We start from the raw sequence: 18,738 nt of genomic DNA on the forward strand, positions 1-18,738 counted from the left end.
AAAACAACAAGGTGCTTGGTGACAGCCAGTATGGCTTCACTAAGGGGAAGTCCTGCCTGAGCAATTTGGTGGCCTTCAGTGATGGGACTACAGAACATGGACATGGACTACAGAACATCGACATGGACAGTGGGATTGAGTGGATATAAGGAAGAAGTTCTTTACTGTAAGGGTGGTGAGGCACTGGAATGGGTTGCCCAGGAAAGTTGTGAATGCTCCATCCCTGGCAGTGTTCAGGGCCAGGCTGGACAGGGCCTTGGGTGACATGGTTTAGTGTGAGGTGTCCCTGCCCGTGGCAGGGGGGTTGGAACTGGATGATCTTAAGGTCCTTTCCAACCCTAACTATTCTATAATTCTATGAAATATGTATAAATATATATATTAAATGTAGTGTATAAGAGAAGTTAAAATATCTTTTTACACACACACACATGCAAGTATGTACATGTGTATATTTGAATCTATACTACAACATAAATTCAAATGCACTATCTCTTATCTGAATTCAGATGCCAGTCAATATTAGGCTTGTTTAGTACTTGGCTGGAAATCAGTGAGGAAATAGAGTATCAGGTGCTGTAGGCATTTTGCTTTTATTGTTGTTTCACTTTTGCTGCCTTCCTAAGACTTTTCAAGTGTCAGCATCTTTGTTCTCTGGGTGTTCAGTATTCTGAGGAGAGAAACAGGATATCATCTGAGTTACACCAATTTTCAGCAAAGGACTTTGAGCTTTATTGCTGATCCTTGGAGCAGAGGGTAGAGGAGAATGAGAAATCTTTAAGTAAGCCAAACATCTGTGGATAGATAATCCAAAGGAAGTTGTTGTGGTTTAAACCCAGATGGTAACTAAGTACCAGCAGCCACTTGCTCACCCTGGGTGCCATCAGCCTTATGGTCCTTCTTGTGCTTCCGTATCAAGATGATGTAATTTGCCTGCCATTTATACCTGTCTTTAACATTTCCACTGCACCTCTACATGTCATGGAAGGAAAATACTTCATTTAACTTTCTGGATGGGAAGAGAGGACAGTATTGCCCAGAAAAATATACAGGTACATTCCACTGAGATTATTGTGAAGCACTAACCTGGATAGGGGCACAGTACCTTCAAAGGTTCTTCATGAAGACAGAGGATTATGACTCAACAGACCCGGTCTATCTATGAATCTCATCTTTCAAAGTTCAGAGACTTTTTGAATGTTGTATGTCAGGTGATACCATGGGATATTATTTTTAATGATCTCAATAGATATGCAAATAAGCAGGCATTCTCCTCTCTTGTAGAAGCAAGTTCTACTTGTAGCTAAACTCTATAAATAGTATTAACATGAGATAAATATAGTAATAATAGAATAGTAAATATACCAACATGAGATGATTCGTACCAAATTGTGCAAATGAGCAGTTCATATATACGTGTTTACTTAGCCTTTGCTTGAATTCTTAGGACTGTCTTTCCCTGTCTTGGGCTTAAATATACAATTTCACTCCCAATCCTACCACTTTCAATTGAATTCTCTTGCACTTGACTTCACTGGAAGCTAGTGTGTGTTCCCAAGTGCTCACTCATCAAATAAGAGGGTGCAGTCTAGTGACTCTGGAATTCAAAATATAATTGTTTATGTTTTTTTTTTTATGTGGTTAGCGGGTATGTAATTAACAACATGGGCATATTAGTTATGTTAGTTATCTGAATGATTCCTCATGTAGTTCAAGCATAGTTCATGTTTCTCAAAGACACTGTGTTAAACTTATCAAAAACATAGTGCAGATGACATTCTATCAGTCAAAATTTATTAATATTTTGAAGTCACCCTTTAGAGGTTTTTCCTCTCAATTGGAAACTCAGGGTACAGAGAAAAGCATGGAACTTTGGGGAAAACTAGATGTATAGAAGACTTTTTTTTTTTTTTTTTGCCGTGCTTGAATTCTGGTGACTGGGAATCCACTGACATGAGAATTTTCCCTGGAAACAACAACAAAAAAAAAGTACAGTTAAGTGGAGACCCTCTTTGAGAGAAAGTATATTAGGAGATAAAGTTTGTAAGATGTGTGATATTTTGATTTTCATTTGTCTTTTTCTCTATTTAAACAGCTTTACACCATATTCCCGTGGCAATCTCACTTTTAGTGTTCTTACCCCGGAACCAAATCGCCGGCCTGGTTACAATGATTTTTACAATACTCCATCTCTCCAAGAGTTTGTGAAAGCTACACAAGTGAGAATTCATCTCCATGGCCAGTATCATACTAATGAGTCTTGGGTAGATTTCAGGCATAGGTACTACGGAATTAATGAGATTACAGTCAGCGGAAGGTAGGTGTTATGGAACTCTTCCCCCACCCATCGCTGCCTCTAACTATTACAGCTATGCAAAGTATATAATGACCTGCCTAAAATTTAATGAAGTTGTTCTGCTTTTACATGTATGAATGAGAAGGGAATTTGGTCTGAAGCAGTGCATAAGTTTGAAATTGTTGATGTACTGCTTCTTAAAAAAACATTTGCTCAGATGTTATTTTAAAATTAATTATACTTATTACACAAATCTGTCAAAAGCAGTGCTTTCCTTGGAGTTACCAGTGCCTCTAAGCAAAAGCTTCTGATAGAAACCATGGCCTGTGCTTTTCTTCAGTAGCTCTTCCAAGTTTCCTGATAGATTTCCAGACCTGGCAATTTGTACAGCCTTAATGCAGAGCTCATTCTTTGTTTTAGCTGTAGTTTTCCTCTTAAAACGGGGCAGCTGTCAGTAAAAGTGTTACATTATCTGTGACTGACAACTTTATTGTATGTGATAAGTGTTCTGTCTTGTGAAAGGACTAATTATGCCCTGTAAATACTATGCAAATTGGGCAATGAAATAGTTTCCAAGAAGCATATGGTGCAGATTTTTGCAAATAAGCATTATTCCTGAAATTATTTTGGTAGTCCTCATTTTAAGAGAATACACCCTATTAAGGGAACCCATTAGGTCATGTTTACCTTAAAAATTTTCTATACTACTACTATGTTTTGATTATTGATTTACATGTGTATGATAATGCTTTTACTAAAATAGCTACAATTTCAGTGACTATGTAACAGCAAAATGATTTCAGCTGTAGTTTGCTAAGCTATGCCGTGCCTTCAGAAGAGCAGCTCTTCAGGTAGAGTGGTATGATTACTGACCGTTAACTAATGCTTTATAAAGATTTTATTTTAGTAACAAATGGACATTTAAACTGAGATCAAAATGGGTTAAAGTAGAAAATTATGCTTGATATGGCTAAGATTTCTTGAAGAAAAAAACAACTATAGCCACACTGTAACACTTAATATTGATGAAGAATTGCCATTTAACAAATTTAGATATTGTTATATACTGAAATATAGTTTACATATTATATGAGGTAACTATCTCTACTACATGCTGGGTTTTATTTTCTTGAAAAATAACTGTTGATACTTAAAAGTATGTTGAGTAATCTTTTGTAGGCTACTGCATTTAGGAACATTCTCTTTCTGTTTGATAGAATCATAGAATAGTTAGGTTGGAAAGGACCTTAACATCGTCTATTTCCAGGCCCCCTGCCATGGGCAAGAACACCTCATACTAGACTGTGTCACCCAAAACTCCATCCAACCTGGCCTTGAACACTGCCAGGGATGGAGTTTATTTGTTCTTAATAAAGAACCAGACTATGCAATACACAAAATTATCTTTGTGAGCGTGTTATATATTGTTGGACAAATGTATTTCCATAATATAATTTTTTCTTCATTACCTATTTGTCTTTCAGGTGTAACTGCCATGGCCATGCTGATAATTGCGACTCAGCTGTGGAACCATACAGATGCCTGTGCATCAAGGAAAGCTATACAGAAGGAAATAATGTTAGTCTCTCCTTTGTCTATTTACATCACCTATTAACTGCCTCAGAATTGGGGTTTTAGTCCTGGGGAAGAGTGTGTGTGAACGTGTGTTAGTGTTGTCCTATCTTTTATAGGGAGACTTTCTGTAATGGGATTTGTATTAAGTAAGGAAACAGAAATGTTGTCCCCTCCACCAAGTGCCATTCTACCACACACCATTAGGAGTGCTGAGTGAGTTAAGGAATTTGATTTCTTGTTAGAGGATTAGGCCATTTTCAAGCATTAGATGCAAACTTAAATTTAGACTGTCAGCATCTCATAAAAGTTATGGCTCTACCAGCTGTAGCAAGTAGCAGTTTACAGAGTGCTATTTTTACTCTACTTTTAGTCTGGTCCTAAGAACTCCAGACCCATTTAGTAGATGGAGCACTGTAGGCACAGTCCTGGAGTTCAGCTTGCAATTTAGAAAGGAAACAGTTCAAGTGGTCCAATACAGCTCTGTGATGTGAACCAAAGCAAAGTAAATGCAGAAAATTTGGAGTTTTGTTCAAAACTACATGCCTAATCCAAGGTAAAACACTTAACAGATACCTGGAACATCTGTAGATACCTGGGACATCTGTAGATTGCAGTCTCCGAGTTCAGCTAAGAATGAGATCTTTTAATGCAGTTATTTTACTAACTATGTCTAAGATAAGAAGAGTTAAAATATTTTGAACTTGATTTTGAATGTCTCTTGCATAGTTGAGAAAATACTGAGACGTGCCCATACATACGTATGCATATGTATAGACATGCCATACACATGTAAACTGCATACAGTTTAGTGAAAGCAAAATCACAATTTACGAGTTAAGGAAAAGAAGTCGAAGTTAAGAAAGAGTGAGCTACGTCAAAGGAGTGAGTCCTACAATCCCACTGAATGCTAGATTTCCATCATGAATACATATTGTATCCCCTGCTACATTTATGCCTTTTGGAAACAGGCTTTCTAAAAATTAAGCAGGGGCTATGGAACAGCCACAGCAGTAGCAAAAAAAAAATCTCACATAAAAAGCCCTGAAGAAGTATGTGCTAGAACAGAACAAGAAATGTTAATCTGAGAGCATTTGATTTTGTGCTTGTGATCATGTGAAGGATCTTTGTAGAATTTCATAGGGCATCTAAGTATTTTAAGCACACGTGTAGGATCCACAGACTAAATGGGATTTGAACAAAAATTGGAAGTTTTTAGATTGGTCAGATTAGAAAAAAGATTCAAACTGACAATGTCCCTTTAATTAGAACACATGTTGTGAAATGTTACTTTGTAGGGATTAATTATAAATATTTAATAAGATCTGGAAGTTCACCAAGCACTCTTGCAAGACTTCTGCTACCTTGTGAAAACAAACCAAATACATTTTATGATTTTAACAATGCATCTGCCTTATCAGATAATTTGTGTCCCTGTTAATGGGTTGTCCCAGTGAGTGTCACATTTTTGATTTGGCATGTATGCATTGTAACTATAACTGAAATGCTTGAATTGACTATATTTATTCAGAGCACAATAAGGATGTTGTTTAATTATTTTGCTCATTCTTTAATGATGATGTCAGTATCTGCTAAATAGGAAAGAAAATAGAAGTAGTAACAAAATAGAAGTAATATTTGCAAATATATCACTAACTACTTTGAATTTTATCAAAGATTTATATTGCCTCACCATTGTCACAGGGAAGAACTTCTTCCTTATATCTAACCTGAACTTTGCCTGTTTCAGTTTGAACCCATCACCCCTTGTTCTATCACTACAGTCCCTGATAAAGAGAACGCGTCTCTGTCATTTGCAATGATAGAACTCTGTCTTACAGACTTATACATGTGTTTCTTAGGCTTCCACCCCAGTGAATTAGGCAGCTGCTATTATTATTATTACTATTACTAGTAATTCAATTAACAATGAAGTAAGTTTCCAAATATAAACTCTTGTTGTTTGTTTTGGTTTTGAGATGAAATTGCACTGTCTGCAGTCTTTTTTTTTTTACTTCTGTCCTTTTCCAGTCAGTAAGTCACCACAACTGAGGAGGTTTTATTGTTTTGAGTTATTTTGTGTGGATTCTTTAAACAGAGGTCCCTTGACAAGCTCTTACATATGGCAGAGTAAGTCCTTGTCACATTTACACATAATGCAACTAAAATTACTATCTTGAATTTATCTGACATATACACCTGGATAGCTGTTGCTCAGCAAAGCAATACCAGAAACTGAAAACTTACATAATCCATTACAAATTGAAATCTTAGTTTAGTTATTGGCATCACCATGTTACGAAATTTGACATACCAAATGATATTTCTCTATATTATTTTTTTCTGAGTTCTATTTTGATGAAGAAATATGTTGTAATGAAATGTGATACGATAGGAAGAAGGGAATGCTTAAGAATGACTTGCTGAGGGGCCACATTAAGAATCCTCAGAGCTTTTTCTTTCATGAAAAGAAGCGCTTAGCTTCTTCATTTAAAATTGTTCTGTAAATGCGTGTGTCCTGCTTTGGGATTACAGCCTCAGAGCCTCCTTTAAATTGGTCATGCAGAACTTAATAGAGAGAGGCAAAATATACAGGAAGAATTGTAGAAATAATAATAGAAAATTGAATTTAACATAAAGCAACTCTGATAAATGCTTCAGGGGGTATGAATGGAAGTGAGAGGGTGACTCGATACAGTAAGGACTTCTTGTCTTCAGAATTTTCCATGCAAATAATTGATGGTCTTAAACATATGCTGTCTGAAGACTGGATAGGGCATTGTTGATTTACCAAGAATTAGGCTTTTTATGTTGTTTACAGAAGAATCTATCTAAACCTTAGTTAAAGGTCAATCTGTATCATCGTGTTAGATGTTGGAATTAATGATACGTAGTACCTGAGGAGCTGTAAATATTGACTATAGTAAGTGGTCACTCAACTAACAGAAACTTCTAGCTTGCAGAAGCAAGCTAGCGAAAAATGCACTTTTTGGTAAGCTCTGTGCCATAATTTGTATATGCAGAGGACATGCCTGGGAGGAAGATGGTTACATCAGAATAAAAAGAAAGGAAATCAAGCAGGCAGATGGTTGACTTGTGTGTTAGGAAACAGCAAGCCAAGAGGCACATAGTGCAATTGTCTCATCTGTCTGATAATTTTAGCTAACTTTGACATGTCTGTGGAAGTTATGGGTTTGTCTATGAATCCATCCCTGGAAAACTGGTGTAATTTCACAGTTCAAAGAAGGTGTTGCAGTCTCAGATATGTTGTGATTTGCTGCACAGGTAATGACATGCTGAAGGAATGTGAAGTGGTCATTCTGCCTTTTGACCTGAAGTTTCTAAGTTTTACTGAAGAGTAGGCAGATGGCAACTAGCATTATGGTTGTATTGTTACCTCTTGGACATCAAGAAGGCTGTTCCTGTCTGAAAATTATTTTCAGGGGCTTATCCTCTGTGCAGGATATTTATTTCTTTTCATGTGAAAAAAACAGAGATATCTGGTCTGGTGCTTCAGAGTTGTTGGAAGTACCTGTCACACATCGTATCACTACATATATTTATTGCATTTCTATGATTTTTCATGTATTCCGTATAAATGGCCAAGTGATTAGCCAGTTTGTGGCAATATTCTGCTTCTTTTACCCCACTAAATCTATTATTAAAAAATTAGAAAAATTCCCATGTAGCAGCTTCCTCAGAGAAGTGAAATTAACACTATAGTAACTAGTAACTGTCTACAGCACTCCCTTCTCATAGAATCATAGAATAGTTAGGGTTGGAAAGAACCTTGAGATCATCTAGTTCCAGCACCCCTGCCATGGGCAGGGATGCCTCACATTAGACCTTGTCACCCAAGGCTCTGTCTAACCTGGCCTTGAGCACTGCCAGGGTTGGAGCATTTGCCACTTCTTTTGGCAACCTGTGCCAGTGCCTCACCACCCACACAGTAAAGAACTTCCTTGTTGTATCTAACCTGAACTTGCTGTGTTTCAGTTTAAACCCATAACCCCTTGTCTTATCGCTGCAGCCCCTGATGAAGAGTCCCTCTCCAGCATCCTTGTAGGCCCCCTTCAATTAAATATCCTTAGCAAGTTAGAGTGTTGGTAAAATAGAACACATACTGAACTCATCAGCTGCAATACTGTCGAGGTTTAAACCCAGTCAGGTAACTCGTTCACTCACTCCCCCCCTTCTTTCCCTCCCCCTACTCCCGGAGGGACGGAGAGGAGAATCAAAAGAATGCAACTCCCACAGGTTGAGATAAGAACAGTTTAGTAACTAAGGTATAACACAAATCACTACTGCTACCACCAATGATAATAATGATAAAGGAAATAACAAGGGAAGAGAATACAACACCTCACCACCAGCTGACCGATAACTCGCCCCCCCAGCCCCGACCAATACCTCCTCCAACCCTGCAGTCTCCCAGCCCTTCCGGCTAACTCCCAGTTACATCCTGGCCATGACGTGCTGTGGTATGGAATACCTCTTTGGTCAGTTTGGGTCAGGTGTCCTGTCTCTGCTTCCTCCTGGCTTCCCCTCCTCCCTGGCAGAGCATGAGGCTCACAAAGTCCTTGGCCAAACCAAAACATCGCTATCAGTTCTGTTCCCAGGCCGAAAGTCAAAACACTGCACTGCACCAGCTACCAAGAAGGAGAAACATGACTGTTACTGCTGAACCCAGGACAAATACATACCTTCACCCCCTCTTTTATTTTACAGAAGTCCTACAAGGTTGGAGTCTACATGTGGATTAGATGAAGTGGATGCTTGATTTGAAAATAGCTTTGAATTTTAATCCTGGAGAATTTAACTGTGAATTAATTTAGTGAGCAGCCTGATTGTCAGAATTAGTGTGGTTGCATAGGGTTTAATTTTGTAGGACTTGCTATGGCTTCAAGTAATTTCACCTAAAAAAAGCATAAATAAAAGAGGAACTGAATGAAAGTATATTTCATACCACCTGACAACATCTTTGCCAGTGTTTGAGATCTCAGTTGCATTCCATTGCCAGTTGAATCTGGCATTCAGATGGCAGATCTTATTCTCTTTGCCAGTCAGGTTCTTTGTCAGTTACTTTACTGTTGCAAAGCAGCAGAGGTATGTTTTCTTAGCATACTACTTGACATATGGTATTTGTAAACCACCTGCAGTGTCTGTGCTTGGCTTCTAAAATCATGCTTCATCCTTTTAAGGTACATAGGGTATTATGATGGAACCCCATAAGACACTCTTCATTTCTATTCTGTTTTTCTTAATCAGTTGGAGTCACTTAGAATGTTCTAGGGTTGGGTTTTTTTTTGTTTGTTTGTTTGTTTGTTTTTTCATAATGAGACCTGGCTTTCGAGTTTAAAAACTTTTTGGTCTTTGGGGAGTTCACAATAAACAGATATGGTTCAAATCTCTGCTAACAGGTAGTCTTGATAGATAGTCAAATGCTGTAGGGAGGGTACTGAGGAAAAGCCATGGGAATATTAAGGTGACTGCCTTCAGAGCAGGGCTAAGCTACGCTGGAATAGCTACTGCCTAGAAGCCACATTTATTTGGCTAATGAAGCTAAATGGGGTGAATGCATACTGTCCATTTGGATACAGACTGGGATCTTGTAGGAAGGGAAAAATAATATGTGATTAACTGTCCTATTATAGTCAACACACAGGGCAGCATAAACAAACATGGTTGGGTGATGCACGTATGGGAGCCTTGCGAAGGCAAGGCAGCATTCCAGAATGCCTAAGAAAGTGGCATTCTGATCTTGATACCACTTCAGCAGATTGTAAAATCTGTGTACTGTTAGTAACATAAGCAGTACATTATACATATGCTTCTGTAAGTATTATAGATGTGTATATGCACTAGTTATTGCAGATGAACTTTGACAGGTGGGAGATTGAACTCCTACACAGGTTAGGAAAAGAAGGAATAAATTCTATATAAGAGAACAACATAGGAAAAAAGGATGAAACCCAGAGGCAAGCAGTGGGATATTTTAAAAGTGTTGAACTAGAAGGTTCTAGTTATTACAAGTCTTAAAGTATTGTTAGTGTTGCCTTCTGAAGTATTTCTTCAAGTATTTGTTGACTGTTTCTTCAGAGGCACTGTCCTCAGCATTCTTGGGCACTAATAGGGAACTTGGCACATACAGGCTTAGGCTGAAGTCACTGGTGAACTTTCCTTAAGTGTGCTGGATACAGGAATTTTGAGGAGGTAAGCTTTTAAAAATAATTATAGTAAAAAAAATAATAAATATCTTGAGTTAATTATTGGAAGTAAGGCTTTAGCTGTAATTTCAGACTAAGGAATTGGTCCTAGATGAGCTAGGTATTTTGACCATCCTGCTCCATGTAAGGTTTCTCAGGAAACTGGTATCACAGAAGGTGAGTGGTTCAGATACTGTGTATCAAGAGGACATGTTTGGTATTGTCCATAGGGAAAATCATATCTTTAACATCTTTTCTGAAGGGCCTAGATGTAACTGAGAATAAGGACATCTACATGTTTGTGAGTTTTACAGTTGTGGAGGAAGGCTTGTTTGTCAAGAATTAATGTTCTTTATCAATCTGTTGCTAGCCCTCAGATTTGTCAAAGGCTTTTGGGAAATCTACCTGTTTTACATATGGTAGCCAAGAATTGAAGCTGAATCTCTTAATACCTTTGAAAATCTCAACAATTTGCTTTGGACAAAAGCAAAGTTTACATTCGATCAATGAAGAACTCAAGATTGCCATCTGTACGTCATCCTGCTACCAAAAGTGCAAGTTAAACGCACCAGGTCTTGAAGTTAAATGCAATTCTTAGCTTAATAAAGGTGTGACAAACTCAGCAGGATGAGGTGGATGGAGGTCCAGCACGTTTTGACTGCATACAATTGGAAATTCAGGGCTGGCAGGTTGGTAGCTATTTCTCTACTGTTTGCTTTTCAAGGAGGACATAATTCCCTAGATATGCTGCAAAGAGGGAGCTGCATGAGTGGGATAGTTTGGCTGGGAGCTAGGGTTTCTTTCTTGCACTTCCCAAGTTGCACAATACCTGAATGAACCCCATTGTCTCATGTTGCTGGTGCTGTGTAATGCTGATTTTCATCAAGGTACAGGCAAAGGGAATGACTAGAGAGAGGAAGGATGGTTGTGAATGAAGGAAGGACATGAATAAGCTCTTAAGCTTTTTTTCTGAATTCAGTTTCACATACTACCCACAGTTGATGCTTTTCTGGTGTCAGCTGGGAGTGAAGAGCTTAGAAACTTCTGTATAGTTTCATAATTGTCAGCATATAGGTGATGTAGGCACACTGGGCCTAAATAATTGTAATAGTGCTTGGAATAATAGCCATGAAGAAAGATAAGCACACTTCTGGAACTTAAGAAGAAAGAAATTGCCCAAATACTTTACAGAAGCAACTTATTTTAAGCATTTGAATTCCTTCTGGAAGATGGAAGTGACAACTGGAATATATTTTGTTTCTGAGATCCAGCAAGGCACCACTATTTTGGTAATCGAGTTTCAGTAATGCCACTTAAAAACAATCTAAACAAACATGTCTCCAGTGCCAACATGTACTTTTTGAGCCAATTCCATAAAAACTAAATAATAAAAAGAGAATGTAACTGTCAAAAATGCTATCCATTCATGAAGAAATCCAGTTTGTTTTTAGTTCCTGATGAACAAATACACACACTAAATTTCCTTCTTGAAGTTTTATAGAGTGTATTATGAAGCGAAAATTATTCCAACTTCACATTCTTTATGAAGCTCTCCTTAGCAGGTAATATTGTGAGTTCATCCAAGTAAAAGATGAGGTCCTGCCGTGCTCCTCCACTACTTAAAAATATTTTTACTGGTTTGGATTTAAGCTAATGAAGTACTTGAATGTCATTAATCTTTGTATCTAATAAAATGAAGAAAACAAGATAATTTTGTTTAGGTGTCTCTTTAACCACTGGACCTTGTATGCTATTATTCATCGGTGTAATTTAAAATATAACTTGACAGACCTGAATATGTATAGAGGTTTGTGGGCTTTGGTTAAAACTTCCTTCTTGAAAATTTTATGAGATAAAATGCACATTTAGCAGTGCTGATGTTTTAGATGCTCTGTGCAGCATCGCATATTTGGCCGTAGGAAGTCTTCTGTTTCACTCACAAGGTCAAATGGTAATTGCACAAACTACAGTTGCTACAATAGTACAAACTACAATAACAAACATTGTTTAAAATGCATCCAAATGGATGCATTAGTCAAATATGTCTTCTGTGCCTCAAACACAGTAGGTGCCATTTTGCATCTTCGGAGGTTTAACTATATCTGAATCTCAGCATGTTTGCTTGTGTCAAATACCTAAATACTTAAAATTTAATTCTTCTGCCTACTGTCCTTGATTTTAATCTGTTGTTAAATTAACTTTAACTAAAAATAGATTGTTCTGTTATTTCTCTATACACTTTCTCACTTGTCTAAACCTCAGTATCTGTAATATTTAAATGGGGGAAAACAGAACAAAACGTGATTAGAGAGAGAGTATAATAGTGTGCTTGGAAGGTAAAGAAATAGGTTGTTTTGTTTTGTTCTTTTCCAGTGTGACCGCTGTTTGCCGTTATACAACGACAAACCTTTTCGTCCAGGTGACCAAGTTCATGCCTATAATTGCAGACCTTGTCAATGCTACAGCCATGCACTAAGCTGCCACTATGACTTAGCAATGGACCCTTTTCCTCAGGAACACTACAGAGGCAGTGGTGGAGTGTGTGATAACTGTCAACATAACACTGCTGGTGAGTCACACAAGAGAGAATGGCCGGTTTATTTTAAGTCACTTTTTGGCTAAGTCTTGTGTCAGCTGAAATTAATAATGCTCAGTGGCTCATATTGCAATAAATTCTCCTATATGTGTATTTTTAAACTATCCAGATTGTGCAGTAATTACAGTGATGTCAGTTCTTAAGCAAGAGGAAAATACAGCTAGAAACTGATCCAATCTTGTGTAAGATCTTTTATTCAAAAGGCATTCTAATAAAGAATTAGAATGTAAGGTTTCAAAGCTGTTCCTATTACATGTGCTGGGGTGTTTCAATACAGAATGGCATCTTTCTATTTCATAACATCCTAAAAATGTTCTTGAATTTTACTGTAATGTCAGTTGCTTCCTCATTGAATAAAGTTTTCTATTCCACGTAAGTAGCATATTTGAATAGTTTTTAACAGTTCTATTTTGGTTTTCTTGGCTTTGTCTAGTAAAGAAAAAAAAAAGAAAAGTTTCAGGTTCAGTGATAATTTTTCCAAAAAATGTATAGGCATTTGCATGGCATAGCTTTTATATAAGTGTGGTATTATACAACAGATGGAAGTTTAATGGAGTAAAACGTAGTTTGTAACAGGTTCATTGTTTCATATGCTCTGGATCACTAAATTGGCAGGTAGAGATGAAAGGTGCATTAAAATGGACGTCCAGAAAATTATAGAATTCTCTCAAAGGAATAGTCTTTAATTTTGAATTATACAGCTAATTTTAATGAATTGGAAGTCATAATACAAGACCTTTCTTTCATGCAGGAAGGAACTGTGAGCTGTGCAAGGATTTCCATTACAGACAAGCAGGTGCAGATCTTTCAGCCACTGATGTTTGCAAACCCTGTGACTGTTATGCAACAGGCACCAAAAATAAGAGCCTTCAGTGTGATAGTGTAAGTAATCTCAATACAGAAAAGTGACAATGCATTTTAATCAGTTGGGTAGGCAGCAGTAAGTTTTTACGGTGTACTTAGATGGTAACTACTTTAACAAAAATGCTTAAGTTCAGCCTTTCCAAAATTATAATTGACTTACATCAGAGTCTGAAAGCTGAGAAAATAGAGAGCCATTTTAAATATATTGTTGAAGAGTTCTTCACCAGTGTCAGCAACAGACAGAAAAGATGCTGTATGAATTTTCAGAAATAAATAGTAATTTTTGGGTACCAACAGGTACCTGTGCATGTCTTGATACTGTCGTAAAATTAATAACTGATTTTCAGTATTCAGGCAATAAGCTGAGCCTGAAATTGAGCTAAAATTAAGTTAGCTTTCTCTCTCATAAGACAAGGACTGATCTCTTTTTTAATGCATAAAGTCCATTGAAAAAGAAAAAGAAACCCACAAAGTGGTGTTGAAAAGGCCTTCAGCTAGGCTTTTTAAACCTGTAGACCTTATTGACATACAAAATGTATAGTCTGATAATAAATTTCTCTGTAACTTTCAAAACATGCATGTTGAGAAAAAGCAGGAAAAGTGACTGAAGCCTTAAACATATATTAAAGGTATCCTGCTGTTCATGTTCTATTCACGCGTGTCTTGTCCATTGCCAAAATCCACTTTTGCTCAGAATAGGGAAGAATATGCATCTTTAAAAATACTTTAAAGGTGGAACTTGTTCTACAGGGAATTGAGATAGAACGTCTTCCGCTTGTTGCTGCATTTGTCATCTCTTCTTTTTTTCCAGACTTTTTTCATAAAACAGTCTTTAGCATTTTTTATATGATGTCTCTCATTACTGATTTTATTTAACAGTAAGGACCCTGTTGTATTTTCATCCTTGGTTCTACAGTGGTAAAAGCACATGCTCAGTTTGACTGAGTTCACCTTCACGGGATTCATGCATTGGTGCATATGCTGAATGATATACAGATTTAGCACAATGTGGGATTTAAGTTAATCCCCTATAGTACAAATCTAAATTGATTTAGAATTTTTTGTCTTCTGAATATGATACTTTTTGCCAGCATCACAGAAATAGGGAAAAAAAGCCTAACCCAACCCCAAACTTCAAAACCACAAGTAACATGTTATGACTATTTTTTCAAGACATAGGAAAAAATACAAGCAAATGCTGATTTTGTGTCCATGCTGTGTGGTGAAATGTTGACCTAAACCAGCTTTAGCTGTTGGGGAATATAATGAGGGGAATAGTAGTTTACAGAAATCACTGCTTCATGGTGAAATACACAAGAACATTGATGAATCTTGACTATGAAAGTATGGAATAGGAAAAAATTGGGGAGACTCTATTGCTCAATAAAGCATCAGTTGACGGCTTCAGTAGAAGCAGAGCAGGACGAAATGATTAAGAGGCATTAAAGAATAGATTAATAAGGCTGGGGACTAAACACTGAAAGGAATTACATGGAATAGAAAGGTATCATTGAAGGAACTGCTTCCAAATTTGACCTGTGGAAGAGAAAATCATAAGGAATAAGGACCCTACTCATGAAAATTGTCATATCGCAATGATAATTTTGAAGGAAATATAGCAAATATGTCATAGAATACACTTCTACTGCATAGCTTAACATTTTCTGCAGTTCATCAACATTTTTCTTTTCAGAGTGCCAGCTGTGTTACTAAGTTCCAAGAGGTATAGAGTTCCAAGATGCATTCATTGTACCACAACTCAATCTATTAAATCACATAGAATATTTTCTCATCAAATGAAATATTATTAATGTAGATAGTTTACGGGATAGGTAGAGGAGCTTACTGTAACATGCTTACTCCCATCTCAGTTCTTCGGACTGGTCATGAAAACTTTCTGCCTGTTCTGTTCACCTGTTTCACTCTACTGTTGATGAGAAATGCATCTAGGTCTGTAGGATTTCTCCCTTGCATAGGTTCTCGGTTCTCATACATCTGTAGATTATGCTCACTTACAGATCAGTGTGTAACTTCATTTGTATTTTAAAGTGAAAGCCAACATAGTGGCCTTCTATGATGGGGCTACAGGGGTAGAGCAGTTGATGTCACCTACCTGGACTTGTGCAAAGCGTTCGACACTGTCCCACACAACATCCTTGTCTCTAAATTGGAGACATCAATTTGATAGATGGACCACTCGGTGCATGAAGAACTGGCTGGATGGCCACACGCAAAGAGTTGTGGTCAGTGGCTCACTGTCCAGCTGGAGACCAGTAATGAGTGGTGTCCCTCAGGGACTGGTGTTGGGACTGGTCTTGTTCAACATCTTTGTCGCTGACATGGACAGTGGGATTGAGTGCACCCTCAACAAGTTTGCCAATGACACCAAGCTGTGTGGTTCGGTTGATACCCTGGAGGGAAGGAATGACATCCAGAGGGACCCTGACAGGCTTGTGAGGTGGGCTGATGCCAGCCTTATGAAGTTTAACCATGACAAGTGCAAGGTCCTACAGCTGGGTTGGAGCAATCCCAGGCACAGCTACAGGTTGGGCAGAGAAGAGATTCAGAGCAGCCCTGCGAAGAAGGACTTCGGGGTGTTGGTTGATGAGAAAATGAACATGAGCTGGCCGCAGTGTGCCCTTGCAGCCCAGAAAGCCAAACATATCCTGGGCTGCATCAAAAGGAGCGTGACCAGCAGGTCGAAGGAAGTGATCCTGCCCCTCTACTCTGCTCTCATGAGACCTCACTTGGAGTATTGTGTGCAGTTCTGGTGTCCTCAACATAAAAAGGCCATGGAACTGTTGGAACAAGTCCAGAGAAGGGCCATGAGGATGATCAGGGGACTGGAGCACCTCCCATATGAAGACAGGCTGAGAAAGTTAGGGTTGTTCAGCCTGGAGAAGAGAAGGCTGCGTGGGGACCTCATAACTGGAAGGCTGCTATCTGAAGGGGGCCTATAGGGATGCTGGGGAGGGACTCTTCATTAGGGACGGTAGTGATAGGACAATGGGTAAGGGGTTAAAACTTAAAGAGGGGAAGTTTAGGTTGGATATAAGGAAGAAGTTCTTTACTGTAAGGGTGGTGAGGCACTGGAATGGGTTGCCCAGGGAAGTTGTGAATGCTCCATCACTGGCTGTATTCAGGGCCAGGCTGGACAGAGCCTTGGGTGACATGGTTTAGTGTGAGGTGTCCCTTCCTCATGGCAGGGGGGTTGGAACTGGATGATCTTAAGGTCCTTTCCAACCCTAACTATTCTATGATTCTATGATTCTATATTAAACCCCTTCAAACTTACAACTTTGTAGCATGTAGTGATAACTGGGTTTAAAGAGTGGTGTAGCAGTGCATCCACGAGGAGTTAATTAGACCTTTTTTCAAAGACAGAAATTTTTCCCTTGAGACTGGTGGGTACAAGAGTAAGATTTGCAGCAGCCACTGTCCACTTCTATGCTGGTTATTACCATCTAATCAGTGTATAAAAAGGACACGTTGGTTACATTCTCTTTGAGAACATTTGTCATAAAAATATTTCTATCAGAATGATCAGATGAATTATTTGAGGTGCCTGAGCTTTATGAGAGTGAAAGAAGCATTGTCTGCCTTCTTCCCTTCTCCCTAACCATTCACACATGAGAAAATTCTTGCCAGAATACTGCTGATGTGATCATTCTTGCTTGTATAGAGAGATGGAGATTTATTTCTTCTGGCCCTTACTGCACAATCCTTGACTCATTTTCCTGTGCTGCTTTTTACCCAGACTGCTCTACAAATATTTATATATTCAGTAAGGTACAGCAGTTTGTAGTCCTTCCATGATTCTATTATAATATGCCATATATACTGCTGTGAAAGTAAAAAAAAAAACAATACTCTTTTCCCAGGACTTGTTCCAGGCAAAGCTAGAAGTATTGCTATTGCTTTTGCATAGTCTTCGGAAGTGCCATTCAGGTGTCAGTGAGTTTAGGCATCTTTCTTTACTCAGCTTTTGCTGATTTAAAAAATTTATTCTTACCATGAAAATAAATCATTGAATAGCTAGGGCTGGAAAGAACCTTAAGCTCATCCAGTTCCAACCCCCTGCCATGGGCAGGGACATTTCCCACTAGGGCAGGTTGCTCCAAGCTCCATCCAACCTGGCCTTGAACACTTCCAGGGATGGAGAATTTGCCACTTCCTTGGGCAACCTCTGCCAGTGTCTTGCCACTCTCACAGTAAAGAATTTCTTCCTTATACTCCTTATATATATTCCTTATATTCCTATATATATATTATGTATATTCCTTATATTCCTTATATATCCAGCAAAGAAGCTGTATTTTACTGCAGAGAATATTTTCCAGAGTTGCAAAGACTGAATTGCCTTTTGTCAAGGTGGTAGCTGTATTGTCTAGTGTTGCAAGAAAACTCATTCAAAGGCATGAAGATGAACAAAATGTTAGTTACTCTTTTCTCTGTGGAGTCAAATGAAAACAGATTCCAGTGCTACCAAGTAAGCTTTTGAACAGGTTTCAGATTAGATCTTTCTGTACATCCCTAAATATTGCTCTTTTGAATTTCTTAATGTTCCCGTCAATTTTGAATGTTTGGTTTATTTTTTTATAGACAGTGAAAAAGCTAGCCAATACCTATTGTATATGAAACCAAAGTAGAATATTTCTGATAATTTTACTTCTGAGTTGATAAATTCTTTGATCTAAAATTGGAGTGAGCATTACCCTGTTCTCATTTTTCCACCTACACAGTTTTCAACCTGTGTATTGTGGTTGAAGGCAAATAAATAACTAGAATGTGTATTACAAGGGAAAGAACATAGGAAAAGCAGTTAATTATGGGCATTTCAGTCAACAGTTGCATTCTTCAAATAAAATAAGGAATATAAAAGATGCAAATGTATCAATGAAGAGCTCATGTGAATAGTGGACTCCATAAAATCAAATTATAAAACACTGTGTATTCTGAATCCTGGAATTCCCTTTGTGTAAGGGCTTTAATCTTATTGCTAAAATGAAGGAAAATGGGCTTTTTTACATTAAATAATTTTATGGCTTTATTCCTGAAGGATTTTGGACCATGGAAATGCTAGTTTTCTGTGATAGTTTGTCAGTTATTTTGGGGATTTGGTCCAATCCCACTTTTTGGAGTGCCATGGACAGAGGGTAAACACCTCATTTCACATTTTGTGTGGAAGTAGCAGAAAGTTACTG

At 37.9% G+C, this 18,738-nt stretch overlaps 1 protein-coding gene across 4 annotated transcripts in view; it reads left to right on the forward strand.

Annotated features, from left to right (window-relative positions):
- The window catches only part of USH2A (usherin), a 372,328-nt gene that overhangs the window by 34,426 nt on the left and 319,164 nt on the right, over positions 1 to 18,738 (forward strand). For all 4 annotated transcript variants that reach the window (XR_008971850.1, XM_057406464.1, XM_057406465.1 and 1 more), the window contains exons 8-11: positions 2,096 to 2,317; positions 3,781 to 3,874; positions 12,448 to 12,643; positions 13,422 to 13,552. Coding sequence is in view for 3 of the 4 variants with exons in the window: in XM_057406464.1 (XP_057262447.1) it covers positions 2,096 to 2,317; positions 3,781 to 3,874; positions 12,448 to 12,643; positions 13,422 to 13,552 (643 nt within the window). In the remaining variant the exon portion in view is untranslated. The remainder of the gene's footprint in view (positions 1 to 2,095; positions 2,318 to 3,780; positions 3,875 to 12,447; positions 12,644 to 13,421; positions 13,553 to 18,738) is intronic.

This window comes from Pezoporus wallicus, unplaced genomic scaffold (genome assembly GCF_028554395.1).
Source record: "Pezoporus wallicus isolate ANWC-B61680 ecotype Strahan unplaced genomic scaffold, APGP_CSIRO_Pwel_v1 scaffold_2617, whole genome shotgun sequence".
In the NCBI taxonomy this organism is placed as follows: Eukaryota; Metazoa; Chordata; class Aves; order Psittaciformes; family Psittacidae; genus Pezoporus; species Pezoporus wallicus.